This window comes from Oncorhynchus mykiss, chromosome 24 (assembly GCF_013265735.2).
Source record: "Oncorhynchus mykiss isolate Arlee chromosome 24, USDA_OmykA_1.1, whole genome shotgun sequence".
Classification (NCBI taxonomy): Eukaryota; Metazoa; Chordata; class Actinopteri; order Salmoniformes; family Salmonidae; genus Oncorhynchus; species Oncorhynchus mykiss.
Genome location: NC_048588.1, coordinates 38,793,669 through 38,812,013, shown reverse-complemented (window position 1 = coordinate 38,812,013; position 18,345 = coordinate 38,793,669). Strand labels below are relative to the sequence as shown.

The 18,345-nt window shown below is 45.9% G+C and overlaps 1 protein-coding gene across 1 annotated transcript; it reads left to right on the top strand.

Annotated features, from left to right (window-relative positions):
- The first annotated feature begins 3,374 nt into the window (after positions 1-3,374).
- Positions 3,375-14,743, top strand: b3gnt2l (UDP-GlcNAc:betaGal beta-1,3-N-acetylglucosaminyltransferase 2, like). The gene is made up of 2 exons (XM_021581656.2): positions 3,375-3,873; positions 13,237-14,743. Exon 2 carries the CDS (start codon positions 13,415-13,417, stop codon positions 14,726-14,728), a length of 1,314 nt encoding a protein of 437 aa, XP_021437331.2. The 5' UTR covers positions 3,375-3,873; positions 13,237-13,414; the 3' UTR covers positions 14,729-14,743.
- The last annotated feature ends 3,602 nt before the right edge of the window (positions 14,744-18,345 follow it).

Genomic DNA, 18,345 nt, shown 5'->3' with positions numbered 1-18,345 from the left:
TATACAGTAGAGGCTATATACAGTAGAAGCTATATACAGTAGGGAGGCTATATACAGTAGAGGCTATATACAGTATATACAGTAGAGGCTATATACAGTAGAGAGCCTATATACAGGAGAGGCTATATACAGTATATACAGTAGAGGCTATATACAGTAGAGAGGCTATATACAGTATATACAGTAGAGAGCCTATATACAGGAGAGGCTATATACAGTAGAGGCTATATACAGTATATACAGTAGAGAGGCTATATACAGTAGAGGCTATATACAGTATATACAGTAGAGGCTATATACAATAGAGAGGCTATATACAGTAGAGAGGCTATAAACAGTAGAGGCTATATACAGTAGAGGGGCTATATACAGTAGAGGCTATATACAGTAGAGGCTATAAACAGTAGAGGCTATATACAGTAGAGGGGCTATATACAGTAGAGGCTATATACAGTAGAGAGGCTATAAACAGTAGAGGCTATATACAGTAGAGGCTATATACAGTAGTGAGGCTATATACAGTAGACTGGTTGGTCAGGCCAATTGAGGTAGTATGTACATGAATGTATAGTTAACTATATATATATATATGTATATATGATAAACAGAGAGTAGCAGCAGTGTAAAAGAGGGGTTGGGGGGGGCACACAATGCAAATAGTCCTGGTAGCCATTTGATTACCTGTTCAGGAGTCTTATGGCTTGGGGGTAAAAACTGTTGAGAAGCCTTTTTGTCCTAGACTTGGCACTCCGGTACCGCTTGCCGTGCGGTAGCAGAGAGAACAGTCTGTGGCTGGGGTCTTTGACAATTTTTAGGGTCTTCCTCTGACACCGCCTGGTGTAGAGGTCCTGGATGGCAGGCAGCTTTGCCCCAATGATGTACTGGGCCGTACGCACTACCCTCTGTAGTGCCTTGCGAGCAATTGCCGTACCAGGCAGTGATGTAACCAGGATGCTCTCGATTTTGCAGCTGTAAAACCTTTTGAGGATCTGAGGACCCATGCCGAATCGTTTTAGTTTCCTGAGGGGGAATAGGCTTGGTTGTGCCCTCTTCACGACTGTCTTGGTGTGTTTAGACCATTCTAGTTTGTGATGTGGACACCAAGGAACTTGAAGCTCTCAACCTGCTCCACTACAGCCCCATCGATGAGAATGGGGGCGTGCTCAGTCCTCATTTTCCTGTAGTCCACAATCATCTCCGTAGTCTTGGTTACGTTGAGGGATAGGTTGTTATTCTGGCACCACCCGGCCAGGTCTTTGACCTCCCTATAGGCTGGCTCGTCGTTGTTGGTGATCAGGCCTACCACTGTTGTCTCGTCTCGTGCCTGGCCATGCAGTCGTGGGTGAACAGGGAGTACAGGAGGGGACTGAGCACGCACCCCTGGGGAGCTCCAGTGTTGAGGACCTACCCTCACCACCTGGAGGCGGCTCGTCAGGAAGTCCCGGATCCAGTTCCAGAGGGAGGTGTTTAGTCCCAGGATCCTTAGCTTAGTGATGAGCTTTTGAGGGCACTATGGTGTTGAACGCTGAGCTATCGTCATGCATTCTCACATAGGTGTTCCTTTTGTCCAGGTGGGAAAGGGCAGTGTGAAGTGCAATAGAGATTGCATCATCTGTGGATCTGTTTGGGCGGTATGCAAATTGGAGTGGGTCTAGGGTTTCTGGGATGATGGTATTGATGTGAGCCATGACCGGCCTTTCAAAGCACTTCATGGCTACGGACATGAGTGCTACGGGTCTGTGTCTCACTGGCTTTAAGCACCAGCTGTCAGAGCAGCTCACAGATCACTGCACCTGCACATAGCTCATCTGTAAATTGCCCATCCAATCTACCTCATCCCCATACTGTATTTATTTATTTATTTATTTATTTATTTATTTATCTTGCTCATTTGCACCCCAGTATCTCAACTTGCACATTCATCCTCTGCACATCTACCATTCCAGTGTTTATTTGCTATATTGTAATTACTTCGCCACCATGGCCTATTAATTGCCTTACCTCTCTTATCTTACCTCATTTGCACACACTGTATATAGACTTTTTCTACTGTATTATTGACTGTATGTTTGTTTTATCCCATGTGTAACTCTGTGTCGTTGTATTGTGTCACACTACTTTGCTTTATCTTGGCTAGGTCGCAGTTGCAAATGAGAACTTGTTCTCAACTAGCCTACCTGGTTAAATAAAGGTGTTCTCAACTAGCCTACCTGGTTAAATAAAGGTGTTCTCAACTAGCCTACCTGGTTAAATAAAGGTGTTCTCAACTAGCCAACCAGGTTAAATAAAGGTGTTCTCAACTAGCCTACCAGGTTAAATAAAGGTGTTCTCAACTGGCCTACCTGGTTAAATAAAGGTGTTCTCAACTACCCTACCTGGTTAAATAAAGGTGAAATTAAAATAATAATAAAAAACGTCCCCCTCTGCAATTTATTTGTGTAAATGTAATAGAGACCCCCAGTGGAGTTGTCATAATACCCATAACACCTAGCGGTCAAACGGAAATGATTTCCAATCCCCATTTCCGAGAGAAATGTACAAGGTTATCAGAACAACATTCCAGGATACGTCACAAAACACAGCCCCGTATTTTAAGTGTTTCTAAAAACCCCCTATGGGAAAAATGGATGGAATCATTTCCCTCTTTTTACCGCTAGGTTTTATGGGTATTAAGACTCACACCAGTGGTATTCCATAGGCTACTTAGATGTACGAGAGTGAGAGAGCAAGAGCGGCAGATCGAGGAAGTCGAGGACAGTCTGTATCCGTAGGCTACCTGCATATCAGAGGGGGCTGGTGGGAGGAGCTATAGGAGGACGGCCTCATTGTAATGGTTGGAATGGATTTAAGTGAAACCTATCAACCACGTGGAAACCACGCCTTCCACCCCGTTCCATTTATTACATTTTAGCCATTACAATGATCCTGTGTAAATGGTGTGAAACGGCTAGCTTAGTTAGCGGTGGTGGCGCGCTAAATAGCTTTTCAATCGGTGACGTCACCTGCTCTGAGACCTTGAAGTAGTGGTTCCCCTTGCTTTGCAAGGGCCGCGGCTTTTGTGGAGCGATGGGTAACGATCCTTCGAGGGTGGCTGTTGTCGATGTGTGCAGAGGGTCCCTGGTTCGAGCCCAGGTAGGGGGGGGGGTCGAGGAGAGGGACGGAAGCTATACTGTTACACCTGTCCTCCTATAGCTCATCCCACCAGCCTTCATTGCTGGTTATTCAATATGGGAATTTCAATTGCATACTCCTGGAGTCCTCTCTCCTCAACCAATTGGATGAGAAAGACAGAGCCCCTCTGACCTGTTCCTCAAATGGTTTTTGAGGAGGTGGGGAGGAGAGAGGACCAGAGGAGTATGCAATTGAGATTCTTTCAGTGTGATAGGCAGTTGTTTGGACATGTTAATTAATGTTGCCACCCTGCCCAGTAGGATCCCACACAGGCAGAAGGCAGCGCCATAGAGGTAGATAGAGGACTCATATTTACATCTGTGCTGCTATAGCATCTGTGACAGCATGGGCAGCGCCATTGAGACTACAACACATAGGAATTCCCACCAACTTGACTACTTTAAAATGGCTGCAGCATGGTGAAAGCCCTCAATGGCAGTGCCCATGGCAAAATAGCTTTTAGGCCACTAGAGGCCTCTATCATTCTCCATGGGCTGGTCGCAGCTCCTGTGCCTGTGTGAGCTTGCCGGAAAATATGCTGTTGCCACTCCTTGAGATAATTATGGGAAGTCTTTTTTGCTTATCAGTCCTGCGGTTGATCACATGCAGCCTACAAAACGTTTTTGACACCGTAGGGACATGATCGTCTGATTCATCAGCCGACACTGAAAAGGAAGGAACTGGAGGAAAAGTTCACGTACCGTAAGTAACGTTTTTTTCCCCCCCCACCTTTCTGTGAATTGTAACCGTTGTATACTAATTATGTTATAAAAATATTGCATTTGAACTATGACTAAACACATTCATCGCCAGAAACATCATTATAATGAAGTTGGAGCTACTAAACAATTTCAATCCATCTACCCCCCCCCATATAATTCTTTTAATTCTAACACATTTAATTCGAGGTTACAAAGACGGATTCGTCTACGATTGGTCGCTCGGGCAAACTGACATTATTATTCACAGTCCAATATACTTTTCTTTTAGAAACGTCACCGAGAGTCACTTATTTCAGTGCACGGGTCCCTAGTTTACACAGCTACATGTACAGAGATGTAGACATGAACCATTGTTTCACTGTTCGGTCATTAGCCAACTTTTGACACATTTAAACGAGGTTATTGTCGGTAGGGCTTTGATTGGTGCAATGCAGCTATTTTATTTCGGTACTCCCCTTGGAAATAATATTTGTTGTTAAATGATTAACCCAACCACATGACTAAGTGTAACAGTATAACTTTAGACCGTCCCCTCGCCCATAAGACTCTTACCTTGTAACTGCTTTACCTACAAATTGATTCGTTGGTCAGGCGACCTTTCCCACGTCTCACTCTGCCTGGCAGTGGTACCTGTTGTATCTGTTGTATCTATGTTGGCAGTGGCACCTGTTGTATCTGTGTTGGCAGTGGCACCTGTTGTATCTGTGTTGGCAGTGGCACCTGTTGTATCTGTGTTGGCAGTGGCAGCTGTTGTATCTGTGTTGGCAGTGGCACCTGTTGTATCTGTGTTGGAGGTGGCACCTGTTGTATCTGTTGTATCTGTGTTGGAGGTGGCACCTGTTGTATCTGTTGTATCTGTGTTGGCAGTGAGTTAGTTTGATCTGTGTCGTTATATATCTGCCTGGCAGTGGCACCTGTTGTGTCTGTGTTGGCAGTGGCACCTGTTGTATCTGTGTTGGCAGTGAGTTAGTTTGATCCGTGTCGTTATACATCTGCCTGGCGGTGGGTTAGTTATTTTTAATCTTATATGGATGCTGTACAACTATTATAATCCACATTTTCCATTTCAATCTTTTTAATCTGGGCAAGTGGATGGTGCCTTTTCCTTAACAACAGTCAAGGTATTACTCCTCCCTCCTCTCCCTCTTCTCCTCTCTCCTCTCCCTCTTCTCCTCCCTCCTCTCCCTCTTATCCTCTCTCACAATAACAATACACTACCCCCCCCCTCCCTCCTTATCCTCTCCCCCCCCCTCCTCCCTCCTCTCCCTCCTTCTCCTCTCTCACAATAACAAACACTACCCCTCCCTCCTTCTCCTCTCCCTCTTCTCCTCTCTCACAATAACAATACACTACCCCCCCCCCTCCCTCCTTATCCTCTCCCCCCCCCCCCTCCTCCCTCCTCTCCCTCCTTCTCCTCTCTCACAATAACAAACACTACCCCTCCCTCCTTCTCCTCTCCCTCCTTCTCCTCTCTCACAATAACAAACACAAGGTCCTGGTTGTGTCCCAAACCCTGGTCAAAAGTAGTGTATTAAATAGGGTGCCGTGTAGGGAACAGGGTGCCATGTAGTGCATTCATGTAGGGAATAGGGTGCCGTGTAGGATGGAAAAGCCTCTGTTCTCTAGGTGTTGACTCTAGCTGGCCCCTCAGGAATGAGAACTGTTGATTACTCTGCCTGTAGGAGTTCCTAATGAATCACAGGTGAGGTGAGTGTAGAGCACACAAGGTGCAGTCCTCTCTAGATATTCCAACTGTTCAACCACCTTTTTAATTACATGAATACGTTCTTGACATTTACAGTGTATTTTGAAAAGTATTCAGATCCTTTACTTTTTCCACATTTTATGTTAGTCTTAATCTAAAATTTATTAAATTGTTTTTCTCCCCTCATCAATCTACACACAATACCTCATAATGACAAAGCATTTTTTTTATTTTATATATCATATTTACATAAGTATTCAGACCCTTGACTCAGTACTTTGTTGAAGTACCTTTGGCAGCGATTACAGCCTCATGTCTTCTTGGGTATGACGCTACAAGCTTGGCACGCCTGTATTTGGGGAGTTTCTCCCATTATTCTCTGCAGATCCTCTCAAGCTCTGTCAGGTTGGATGGGGAGTGTCGCTGCACAGCTATTTTTTTAGGTCTCTCTAGAGATGTTTGATTGGATTCAAGTCCGGGCTCTAGCTGGGCCAATCAAGACATTTAGAGACTTGTCCCCAAGCCACTCCTGCGTTGTCTTGGCTGTGTGCTTAGGGTCGTTGTCCTGTTGGAAGGTGAACATTCACCTCAGTCTGAGGTCCTGAGCGCTCTGGAGCACGTTTTCATCAAGGATCTCTCTGTACTTTGCTCCATTCATCTTTCCCTCGATCCCAACTAGTCTCCTAGTCCCTGCTGCTGAAAAACATGATGCTGCCACCTCCATGCTACACAATTGGGATGGTGCCAGGTTTCCTCTAGGTGTGGCATTCAGACCAAAAAGTATTGTTTCTTATGGTCTTTAGGTGCCTTTTGGCAAACTCCAAGCGGGCTGTTATGTGCCTTTTACTGAGGAGTGGCTTCCATCTGGCCCCTCTACTATAAGGGCCTGATTTGGTGGAGTGCTGCAGAGATAGCTGTCCTTCTGGAACGTTCTCCCATCTCCACAGAGGAACTCTGGCTCTCTGTCAGTGACCATCAGGTTCTTGGTCACCTCCCTGACCAAGTCCCTTCTCCTCTGATTGCTCAGTTTGGCCGGGTGGCCAGCTCTGGGAGGAGTCTTGGTGGTTCCATACTTCTTCCATTTAAGAATGATGGAGGCCACTGTGTTCAAATTGTATTCATCACATGTGCCGAATACAACGGGTGTAGTAGACCTTTAAGTTTAATGCTTACTTACGAGCCCCTAACCAACGATGCAGTTTGAAAAAATATGAATAAGAAATAAAAGTAACAAGTAATTAAAGAGCAGCAGAGAGAACAATTGCGAGACTATGTACCGGTACCCCTCTCTATAGAGAGGGCAACGATTAGTTGAGGTAATATGTACATGTAGGTAGAGTTATCTTTCCAGTCTCCTGAGGGCGAATAGGTTTTGCCGTGCCCTCTCCACGACTGTCTTGGTGTGCTTGGACCATGTTAGTTTGTTGGTGATGTGGACACCAAGGAACTTGAAGCTCTCAACCTACTCTACTGCAGCCCCGTCGATGAGAATGGGGGCGTGCTCGGTCGTCTTTTTCCTGTAGTCCACAATCATCTCCTTTGTCTTGATCACGTTGAGGGATAGGTTGTTGTCCTGGCACCACACGACCAGGTCCCTGACCTCCTCCTTGTAGGCTGTCTCATCGTTGTTGGTGATCAGGCCTACCACCGTTGTGTCATCGGCAAACTTAATGATGGCGTTGGAGTCGTGCCTGGCCGTGCTGTCATGAGTGAACAGAGAGCACAGGAGGCGACTGAGCACGCACCCTTGAGGGGCCCCTGTGTTGGGGATCAGCGTGGCGGATGTGTTGTTGCCTACCCTTACCACCTGAGGGCGGCCCATCAAAGTCCAGGATCCAGTTTCAGAGGGAGGTGTTTAGTCCCAGGGTCCTTTAGCTTATTGATTAGCTTTGAGGGCACTGGTGTTGAACTCTGAGCTGTAGTCGATGAATAGCATTCTCACATGGGTGTTCCTTTTGTCCAGCTGGGAAAGGGCAGTGTGGAGTGCAATACAGATTGCATCATCTGTGGATCTGATTGGGCGGTATGCAAATTAGAGTGGGTCCAGGGTTTCTGGGATGATAGTGTTGATGTGAGCCATGAATAGCTTTTCGAAGCGCTTCATGGCTACGGACATGAGTGCTACGGGTCGGTAGTCAATTAGGCAGGTTACCTTAGTGTTCTTGGTCACAGGCACTATGGTGGTCTGCTTAAAACATGTTGGTATTACAGTCTCGGAGGTTGAAAATGTCAGTGAAGACACTTGCCATTTGGTCAGCGCATGCTCGCAGTACACGTCCTGGTAATCCGTCTGGCCCTGCGGCCTTGTGAATGTTGACCTGTTTAAAGGTCGTACTCACATCTGCCGCGGAGAGCGTGATCAGTCTTCCAGAACAGCTGGTGCTCTCATGCATGTTTCAGTGTTATTTGCCTCGAAGCAAGCATAGAAGTAGTTTAGCTCGTCTGGTAGTCTCACGTCACTGAGCAGCTTTCAGCTGTGCTTCCATTTGTAGTCTGTAATGATTTGCAAGCCCTACCACGAGTGTCAGATCTTGGGGACCTTCAATGCTGCAGAAATGTTTTGGTCCCATTCCCAAGATCTGTGCCTCGACGCAATCCTGTCTCGGAGCTCTACGGACTATTCCTTCCACCTCATGGGTTGTTTTTCTTCTCTGACATGTCAACTGTGGAACCTTTTTATATGGTTTGTGCCTTTCCAATCAATTGAATTTACCACAGGTGGACTCCAATCAAAGTTGTAGAAACATCTCAAAGATGATCAATGGAAACAGGATAAACCTGAGCTCATTCTTGAGTCTCATAGCAAAGTTGGTCTGAATACATTTCTGAAAACGTGTTTTTTGCTTTTGTCATTATGGGCTTGATAGGTTTTAATTATTAGAGTAAGAACTCAACGCTTAAACGTTTATTACCGAAGGATCGAGCAGCTGAATCAAAAAAGAAAAAGACCACATTCACACACGCACTGATATTTAATCCTTTCTCCTATGCTGAGTCTCATCCTACACATCGAAACAGCCAATGCATCTCTGTTGCTAGACATAACCTGTTCTTCCTTGCTTCGTCTGACCTGACCTCTCGCCCCAAAGTGCTCATTCCTCCCCAACTCACGGCTGTCATGGTGACTGGTACCAGACTGTGTCTCTTCTCCTCCCAGAAGATCCCTGATGGTTTAACAATAAAATAGCCTGACATAATGTAAATGTATTGTGTACAGTTGAAGTCTGAAGTTTACATACACTTAGGTTGGAGTCATTAAAACTAGTTTACATACACTTGGGTTGGAGTCATTAAAACTAGTTTACATACACTTGGGTTGGAGTCATTAAAACTAGTTTACATACACTTGGGTTGGAGTCATTAAAACTCGTTTTTTCAACCACTCCACAAATGTCTTGTTAACAAACTATTGTTTTGGCAAGTCGGTTAGGACATCTACTTTGTGCATGACACAAGTAATTTTTCCAACAATTGTTTACAGACAGATTATTTCACTTATAATTCACTGTATCACAATTCCAGAAGTTTAAATTCACTAAGTTGACTGTACTTTTAAAAAAAAAAAATTTTAAGCTTACAAAATTAGAGAAAATTATAGGCTAATTGACATAATTTGAGTCAATTGGAAGTGTATCTGTGGATGTATTTCAAGGCCTACCTTCAAACTCAGTGCCTCTTTGCTTGACATCATTGGGAATCAGCCAAGACCTCAGAAAATTAATTGTAGACCTCCACACATCTGGTTCATCCTTGGAAACAATTTCCAAACGCCTGAAGGTACCACGTTCATCTGTACAAACAATAGTACTCAAGTATTAACACCATGGGACCACGCAGCCGTCATACCGCTCAGGAAGGAGACGTGTTCGGTCTCCTAGAGATGAACGTACTTTGTTGTGAAAAGTGCAACTCAATCCCAGAACAACAGCAAAGGACCTTGTGAAGATGCTGGAGGAAACGGGTACAAAAGTATCTATGTCCACAGTAAAACAAGTCCTATATCGACATAACCTGAAAGGCCGCTTCAGCAAGGAAGAAGCCACTGCTCCAAAACCGCCATTAAAAATCCAGACTACGGTTTGCAACTGCACATGGGGACAAAGATTGTATTTTTGGAGAAATGTCCTCTGGTCTGATGGAACAAAAATAGAACTGTTTGGCCATAATGACCATCGTTATGTTTGAAGGAAAAAGGGGGAGGCTTGCAAGCTGAAGAACACCATCCCAACCGCGAAGCACGGGGGAGGCAGCATCATGTTGTGGGGGTGCTTTGCTGCAGGAGGGACTGGTGGACTTCACTACCTCAATCCTATAGAACATTTGTGGGCAGAACTGAAAAAGCGTGTGGGAGCAAGGAGGCCTACAAACCTGACTCAGTTACACCAGCTCTGTCAAGAGGAATGGGCCAAAATTCACCCAACATGTTGTGGGAAGCTTGTGGAAGGCTACCCAGAATGTTTGACCCAAGTTAAACAATTTAAAGGCTATGCTACCAAATACTATTTGAGTGTGTGTAAACTTCTGACCCACTGGGAATGTGACGAAAGAAATAAAAGCTAAAAGAAATCATTCACTCTAATATTATTCTGACATTTCACATTTTTACAATCAAGTGGTGATCCTAACTGACCTAAGACAGGGAATTTTAACTAGGACTAAATGTCAGAGTTTAAATGTATTTGGCTAAGGTGTATTTAAACTTCCGACTTCAACTGTACATTACTCTCTCTCCCTCAGTGGCATGAATATGTATGTAAAGTATTATATACCCAGGGTCGTTACAGTATATTACATTCTCAGAACCCAACAGGGTATATTGTCAATTTGACAAATTAATGAAAGTGTATACATTTGAGAAATTAATGCTGTAATGTGGCAAAGGGAAGGGGCCTGAATACACTGTACATGTTGCCCTCTCTCCAGTGTGGCCTGAATACACTGTACATGTTGCCCTCTCTCCAGTGTGGCCTGAATACACTGTACATGTTGCCCTCTCTCCAGTGTGGTTTGAATACACTGTACATGTTGCCCTCTCTCCAGTGTGGCCTGAATACACTGTACATGTTGCCCTCTCTCCAGTGTGGCCTGAATACACTGTACATGTTGCCCTCTCTCCAGTGTGGCCTGAATACACTGTACATGTTGCCTTCTCTCCAGTGTAGCCTGAATACACTGTTCATGTTGCCCTCTCTCCAGTGTGGCCTGAATACACTGTACATGTTGCCCTCTCTCCAGTGTGGCCTGAATACACTGTACATGTTGCCCTCTCTCCAGTGTGGCCTGAATACACTGTACATGTTGCCCTCTCTCCAGTGTGGCCTGAATACACTGTACATGTTGCCCTCTCTCCAGTGTAGCCTGAATACACTGTTCATGTTGCCCTCTCTCCAGTGGCCTGTCCAGTGTGGCCTGAATACACTGTACATGTTGCCCTCTCTCCAGTGTGGCCTGAATACACTGTTCATGTTGCCCTCTCTCCAGTGGCCTGTCCAGTGTGGCCTGAATACACTGTACATGTTGCCCTCTCTCCAGTGTGGTCTGAATACACTGTTCATGTTGCCCTCTCTCCAGTGTGGCCTGAATACACTGTACATGTTGCCCTCTCTCCAGTGTGGCCTGAATACACTGTACATGTTGCCCTCTCTCCAGTGTGGCCTGAATACACTGTACATGTTGCCCTCTCTCCAGTGTGGCCTGAATACACTGTACATGTTGCCCTCTCTCCAGTGTGGCCTGAATACACTGTACATGTTGCCCTCTCTCCAGTGTGGCCTGAATACACTGTACATGTTGCCCTCTCTCCAGTGTGGCCTGAATACACTGTACATGTTGCCCTCTCTCCAGTGTGGCCTGAATACACTGTAAATGTTGCCCTCTCTCCAGTGTGGCCTGAATACACTGTACATGTTGCCCTCTCTCCAGTGGCCTGTCCAGTGTGGCCTGAATACACTGTACATGTTGCCCTCTCTCCAGTGTGGCCTGAATACACTGTACATGTTGCCCTCTCTCCAGTGTGGCCTGAATACACTGTACATGTTGCCCTCTCTCCAGTGTGGCCTGAATACACTGTACATGTTGCCCTCTCTCCAGTGTGGCCTGAATACACTGTACATGTTGCCCTCTCTCCAGTGTAGCCTGAATACACTGTACATGTTGCCTTCTCTCCAGTGTAGCCTGAATACACTGTACATGTTGCCCTCTCTCCAGTGTGGCCTGAATACACTGTACATGTTGCCCTCTCTCCAGTGTAGCCTGAATACACTGTACATGTTGCCCTCTCTCCAGTGTGGCCTGAATACACTGTACATGTTGCCCTCTCTCCAGTGGCCTGTCCAGTGTGGCCTGAATACACTGTACATGTTGCCCTCTCTCCAGTGGCCTGTCCAGTGTGGCCTGAATACACTGTACATGTTGCCCTCTCTCCAGTGTGGTCTGAATACACTGTTCATGTTGCCCTCTCTCCAGTGTGGCCTGAATACACTGTACATGTTGCCCTCTCTCCAGTGTAGCCTGAATACACTGTACATGTTGCCCTCTCTCCAGTGTGGCCTGAATACACTGTACATGTTGCCCTCTCTCCAGTGTGGCCTGAATACACTGTACATGTTGCCCTCTCTCCAGTGTGGCCTGAATACACTGTACATGTTGCCCTCTCTCCAGTGTGGCCTGAATACACTGTACATGTTGCCCTCTCTCCAGTGTGGCCTGAATACACTGTACATGTTGCCCTCTCTCCAGTGTGGCCTGAATACACTGTACATGTTGCCCTCTCTCCAGTGTGGCCTGAATACACTGTACATGTTGCCCTCTCTCCAGTGTGGCCTGAATACACTGTTCATGTTGCCCTCTCTCCAGTGTGGTCTGAATACACTGTACATGTTGCCCTCTCTCCAGTGTGGCCTGAATACACTGTACATGTTGCCCTCTCTCCAGTGTGGCCTGAATACACTGTTCATGTTGCCCTCTCTCCAGTGTGGCCTGAATACACTGTACATGTTGCCCTCTCTCCAGTGTGGCCTGAATACACTGTACATGTTGCCCTCTCTCCAGTGTGGCCTGAATACACTGTACATGTTGCCTTCTCTCCAGTGTAGCTTGCTGGTTACATTTTGAAATGGAATTGGAATCTCCTACACAAATAACATTGTATTGGTACAATTCTACTTCCCTGTCCAGTTTGATCTCCCACCTATTCCAGTTAAAGTATTACTCCGGAATTGACAAGCCTCATCTTAGACCTCATCTATTATCCTCATGTTCAACACTGTTTCTGGGTTATGTTGGATTTGTTTTTAGTCTTTATCAGCACACAGCAGTTCTTTCTCTCGTGACACATTTAGACCACAGTATAAACCACAGGAAAACCTCTACACTCTCCATTTGACTGTCTTCCTGCTCGACTTTAGTTTCTGCAAATCAGCCAACGCTTGCCCTTTGACAGAAGTCATTGTAGCAAGCTAAGGCTTCGGGACATCGTACTGAGACTAGCCTATAGCCGAACAGAGGGATAGAAGACTTAAAAGACAATTTGATGGCAGATAGTTTGGATTCTTTACTAAGCTGTGAAAGACGAGTGCCTTTACAACTAGACAAAATGAACACTGACTTTTAAAAGATTGTTTTCTTTCTCGTCACCAGGCAAACACAAGACAACAGGCGCTGAAGAATCAAACTGAAGGATCACAAACAGGATTGTCTGGAATATCTGGATGGTTCTATTCCTAGTACCCTGCCTCCATTCTAGAATCCTGCCTCATTCTAGAACCCTCCCACTCCCATGCTGTACTGCAGGTGAACCCCATCCAGGACCCAGAGGATGAGACGTATCAAGGCCCTCGTCGTCATGGCCTTCCTGTGCAGCCTCTGCCTCATCTTCTTGTACTCCTCACTCAACCTCCATCTGGCCCACAGACACAGAGCTCTACTGGAAGTCTCAGCCAACCCCAGGTCCGAGATCAGCTTTGAAACACTGTCCACCAAGCCGGTCCCAAATTACCTCAGACTGACCCTTACCAAGGACAGTACAAAAAGTGTCCCTATTCAGGTCACTGTTACACCTACTCCTGATCTCCACCAATCTGCTGTCTTTGCTGCCCTCAAGAAGGCTATACCTCAGAACACAGCCTATTGGAACCGTGTTTTTTACTCTGGCATCAGAGGACTGGACAAGGGGAGGAACTCAACAAGACCGGAGGCACTGGACTGGTCCCATTGCCGACACGACTCCGAGCAGCTGCGGACAAACATTCATGACTTTACTTCCTATCCAGAACTCCACCAGGACTTCCTGCTTGGGATGGAGTGTAGAAACCCTCCTATCCTGATTGACCAACCAGAGAAGTGCACCTCGGAAGACGGCGCAACCTTCCTCCTCCTCGCCATCAAGTCGACCCCGAGGAACTTTGAGCAGAGACAGGCGGTACGGGAGACGTGGGGGCGAGAAGCGCTGTATGGAAGAGGGGTCAGAGTTCGTACAGTGTTCCTGCTGGGATCCTCGTCATTGGACGAGCCCGACCTGAGCCAGCTACTGGTGCTTGAGGCGCGTCACCACGGCGACCTCCTCCAATGGGACTTCCACGACTCGTTCTTCAACCTCACGCTAAAGGAGCAGGTGTTCTACAGGTGGGTCCTGAGCCGCTGTCCTAAAGTCTCCTTTGTCTTTAAAGGGGACGACGACGTCTTCGCCAACACGGAGGCCATACTGGGCTACCTGCAGTCCCTGGAGCCTAACAAGAACTCAACGCTCTACCTGGGCCAGATCATCTCCGCTGCTAGTCCCCTCCGCGACTCTAAGAGCAAGTACTACATCCCCCCGACCTTCTACGATGGGCCTTACCCTGCGTACGCCGGGGGAGGAGGCTACCTCTTCTCGGGGTCGTTGATCCGACCGCTTTACGGCGTCTCCAAGTTCCTCCCTTTCTACCCCATCGACGACGTTTACTCTGGGATGTGCTTCAACGCACTGGGAATACTTCCAGAGGCACACGATGGCTTCCAGACGTTTGACATTCGCGAGCAGGACCGGGAGAACCCGTGCGTCCATAAGGATCTGCTGCTGGTGCACCGGCGGAGCCCTCAACAGATCATTAGACTGTGGCGGAGCATACACAACCCCGTGCTCATATGTTGACCCCCCCCCCCCCCCCCACTCATATGTTGACCCCCCCCCCCCCCCCCCCCCCCCCCATGTTGAGGGCTAGGGTCTCACTGAGCCTCGGTGGTAGATGTTGACACCTCACCACTGACACAGGGTCAGATATTAAATAACCAATTTCCTCAATTCATATGCTGAACTATGGTTGCACGTTTTTTTGGGAACGCTCAATACATTTCAAAGTTTTCCAGAAATCCTGGTTGGAGGGTCCCTGGATTGCCTGCATATTCCTTCCTGATTGCGGGAATCTGCCAACCGGGATTCGGGAAAACCAGGGAATTTTGCAACCTGATTTTTGTTGTTGTTTTTGTTTGTTGCAGCTGACCACACAAGCCCTGTTCTTATGCTGAATGGCCTGATTGAGACATATCTTTCCACCCCCTAATGGTTTAAGATCTGATCTGAGGGCCACCTCTTTCCACCCCCTAATGGTTTAAGATCTGATCTGAGGGCCACCTCTTTCCACCCCCCTAATGGTTTAAGATCTGATCTGAGGGCCACCTCTTTCCACCCCCCTAATGGTTTAAGATCTGATCTGAGGGCCACCTCTTTCCACCCCCTAATGGTTTAAGATCTGATCTGAGGGCCACCTCTTTCCACCCCCCTAATGGTTTAAGATCTGATCTGAGGGCCACCTCTTTCCACCCCCTAATGGTTTAAGATCTGATCTGAGGGCCACCTCTTTCCACCCCCTAATGGTTTAAGATCTGATCTGAGGGCCACCTCTTTCCACCCCCTAATTGGTTTAAGATCTGATCTGAGGGCCACCTCTACCTTTTTTTAGCTTCACTCACTCAGGGATGGTTTCCACGACGACGGTGTCAATAAATCCTGGTTGGAGGATTCCTCTTTATTCACTCCTTGCTTTTAGGAAGTGTTTTTTTCTCTTCTTGAAAACCAGGTGATTTTTTTTTTTTGTGCAACCCGAGGCACGACACTGTCTGATCAACGATGCACTGGAACTGTTTCAACAGGCGTACTGGATTACCAGTTAAAGGTTGAGGTGGGTTTTTTATAATTTTTTAAAACTGAACTCACAAGATTTATAAAAGGTTTTCCATTTAAGTACCAGTTGACCTCTTATCTAGATCGTTTATCCCCCCCCCCCCCCCCCCCCAGCACACCTGATTCAACTAGCCCTCAATCAGGGGAGTACGTCTGGGACATCAACATAAATAATGCTTTTTGGGGGGGGGAAGACACTGTTCTAAATTGCACCCAGGATGGGTTTTAGTGCCTGAAGTCCAGACTTAGTGACTGTGGACAAGAATGTTGTAAATTATTAAAATGTTTTATTTTGAGTGGGGAGGTGGATACACTTTTTTTTTTTATGACATTACGTAAAGATGTAGTTATATGTAACAGATCGTCTTGATATTCTCCTCAGGGGACTAAGGACTGTACTTTTCATTGTGAAAATAAATGTAATAAAATACTGTGAAACTCATTGTTCCTTTCAAAACAACTAGGTCAAATGTCAGTGATCTCCGATTTATCATTTTTTTTTCCAGTGGTCTTGGAAATCTGACTTGAGGCGTGGCAAAAAAAAATCTTGCAGTCAATTTAATTTTGAAACTTTTCGTTGTGTGTTATGGGGAGGCGCTTATTTAACTAGAATGTAATAAACTGAGCACTGTTAAGCAACAGAGCATGTACGTATGAGATCAGCTCTGAAAATCTCATTTGATAACAGTGAGTTGGAATGTTAGCTGTGGACTTGCAGGTCCAGACTGTAGTTTTCATATTCGTATTCTCAAACTGCTCGTCTTCAACAGCTCATTACGGCTTTGTGTGCCGTCTGTCCCCCCTCCCAACTGATCAGTCAGATGTTTATTCAGTAACCTGGACACATTTTGGGGAGTATAGTCAAACTTTATTAAACTCAAAACACCTCAGCCATAGACCCCGATACCAAACAGCTAGAAAACTATGCATACGAAACGAGTGGGAGTCTACAGTATTGCCTAATAAACGTTCTCTGTAAAGGAGGAAATAGGCAAAGAGTTCTAGGCATGCATGACAACACCACTGGTATGGGTAGATCGTTAAGTCATTTTCAGTCCTATTTTCCCCCAGCCTACATCACTCAGGTATGAATAACCAGTGAGAAAAACTGGTTTTATATGCCTTTTGCTCATTGGGTAGACTCATGCACTGATAAATGACTCATGAAGACCATTCAACTACTCATTTGTTGAGCCAGCAGGAAAATCCTGTTTTAACACGGTCTGCCTACTAGAATCAACCGACTAACTCAAACCTCTCCCCTGGAACTCAGATTTTTTTACCATTTTGTTTTAACCCTGAACTAGCTCACGGCGTCTGATAATCGTGTGTTAGCTCTGAAATAGTTTAAATACACTGGTAAAAGCTTGGGTGTCGCCGAGGAGGGGTTAACAACAACAAAAACCACAGGACTGACTGGGTCAGACTCTCATTCATTCAAAGCACACACAAAAAAACTAGAGGCCCATAGTGGTCGATTAGAACAAAACCATCCTTAACATTAGCCACTCCCTCCCACTACTGGGCAGAAAACTAAGAATTCTAGCCTAGTCAGAATACCAGAAAAGAATTCTAGCCTAGTCAGAATACCAGAAAAGAATTCTAGCCTAGTCAGAATACCAGAAAATAATTCTGGCCTGGACAGAATACCAGAAAAGAATTATAGCCTGGACAGAATACCAGAAAAGAATTATAGCCTGGACAGAATACCAGAAAAGAATTATAGCCTGGACAGAATACCAGAAAAGAATTCTAGCCTACACAGAATACCAGAAAATAATTCTAGCCTGGACAGAATACCAGAAAAGAATTCTAGCCTGGACAGAATACCAGAAAAGAATTCTAGCCTGGACAGAATACCAGAAAAGAATTCTAGCCTAGACAGAATACCAGAAAATAATTCTAGCCTGGACAGAATACCAGAAAATAATTATAGCCTGGACAGAATACCAGAAAATAATTATAGCCTGGACAGAATACCAGAAAATAATTATAGCCTGGACAGAATACCAGAAAAGAATTCTAGCCTAGACAGAATACCAGAAAAGAATTCTAGCCTGGACAGAATACCAGAAAAGAATTCTAGCCTGGACAGAATACCAGAAAAGAATTCTAGCCTGGACAGAATTGCAGAACAGTAGAATACAAAGTGTGCAACAACAGTCCCATCTAACCCATCAGCCTCTCCTCGCCTCCACACCCTGCTCCAGCCTAGGCCACATTCAACATGGCACAATGTTGTGGAACGTTCAGATAGAAATATTTTATATAGAACAAACATGCGCCTCTGACACGAAGCAAAAGGAACCATGTCAGTTCTATTTGTGACATTTCTACCTGCAACGCTGTACAGTGTTTACCAAATGGCACCCTATTCCATATATAGTGCACTACTTCTGTCTAGAGTAGGGAATAGGGTGCATCTAGAGTAGGGAATAGGGTGCCATCTAGAGTAGGGAGTAGGGTGCCATCTAGAGGAGGATGCCATCTAGAGTAGGGAATAGGGTGCCATCTAGAGTAGGGAGTAGGGTGCCATCTAGAGGAGGATGCCATCTAGAGTAGGGAATAGGGTGCCATCTAGAGTAGGG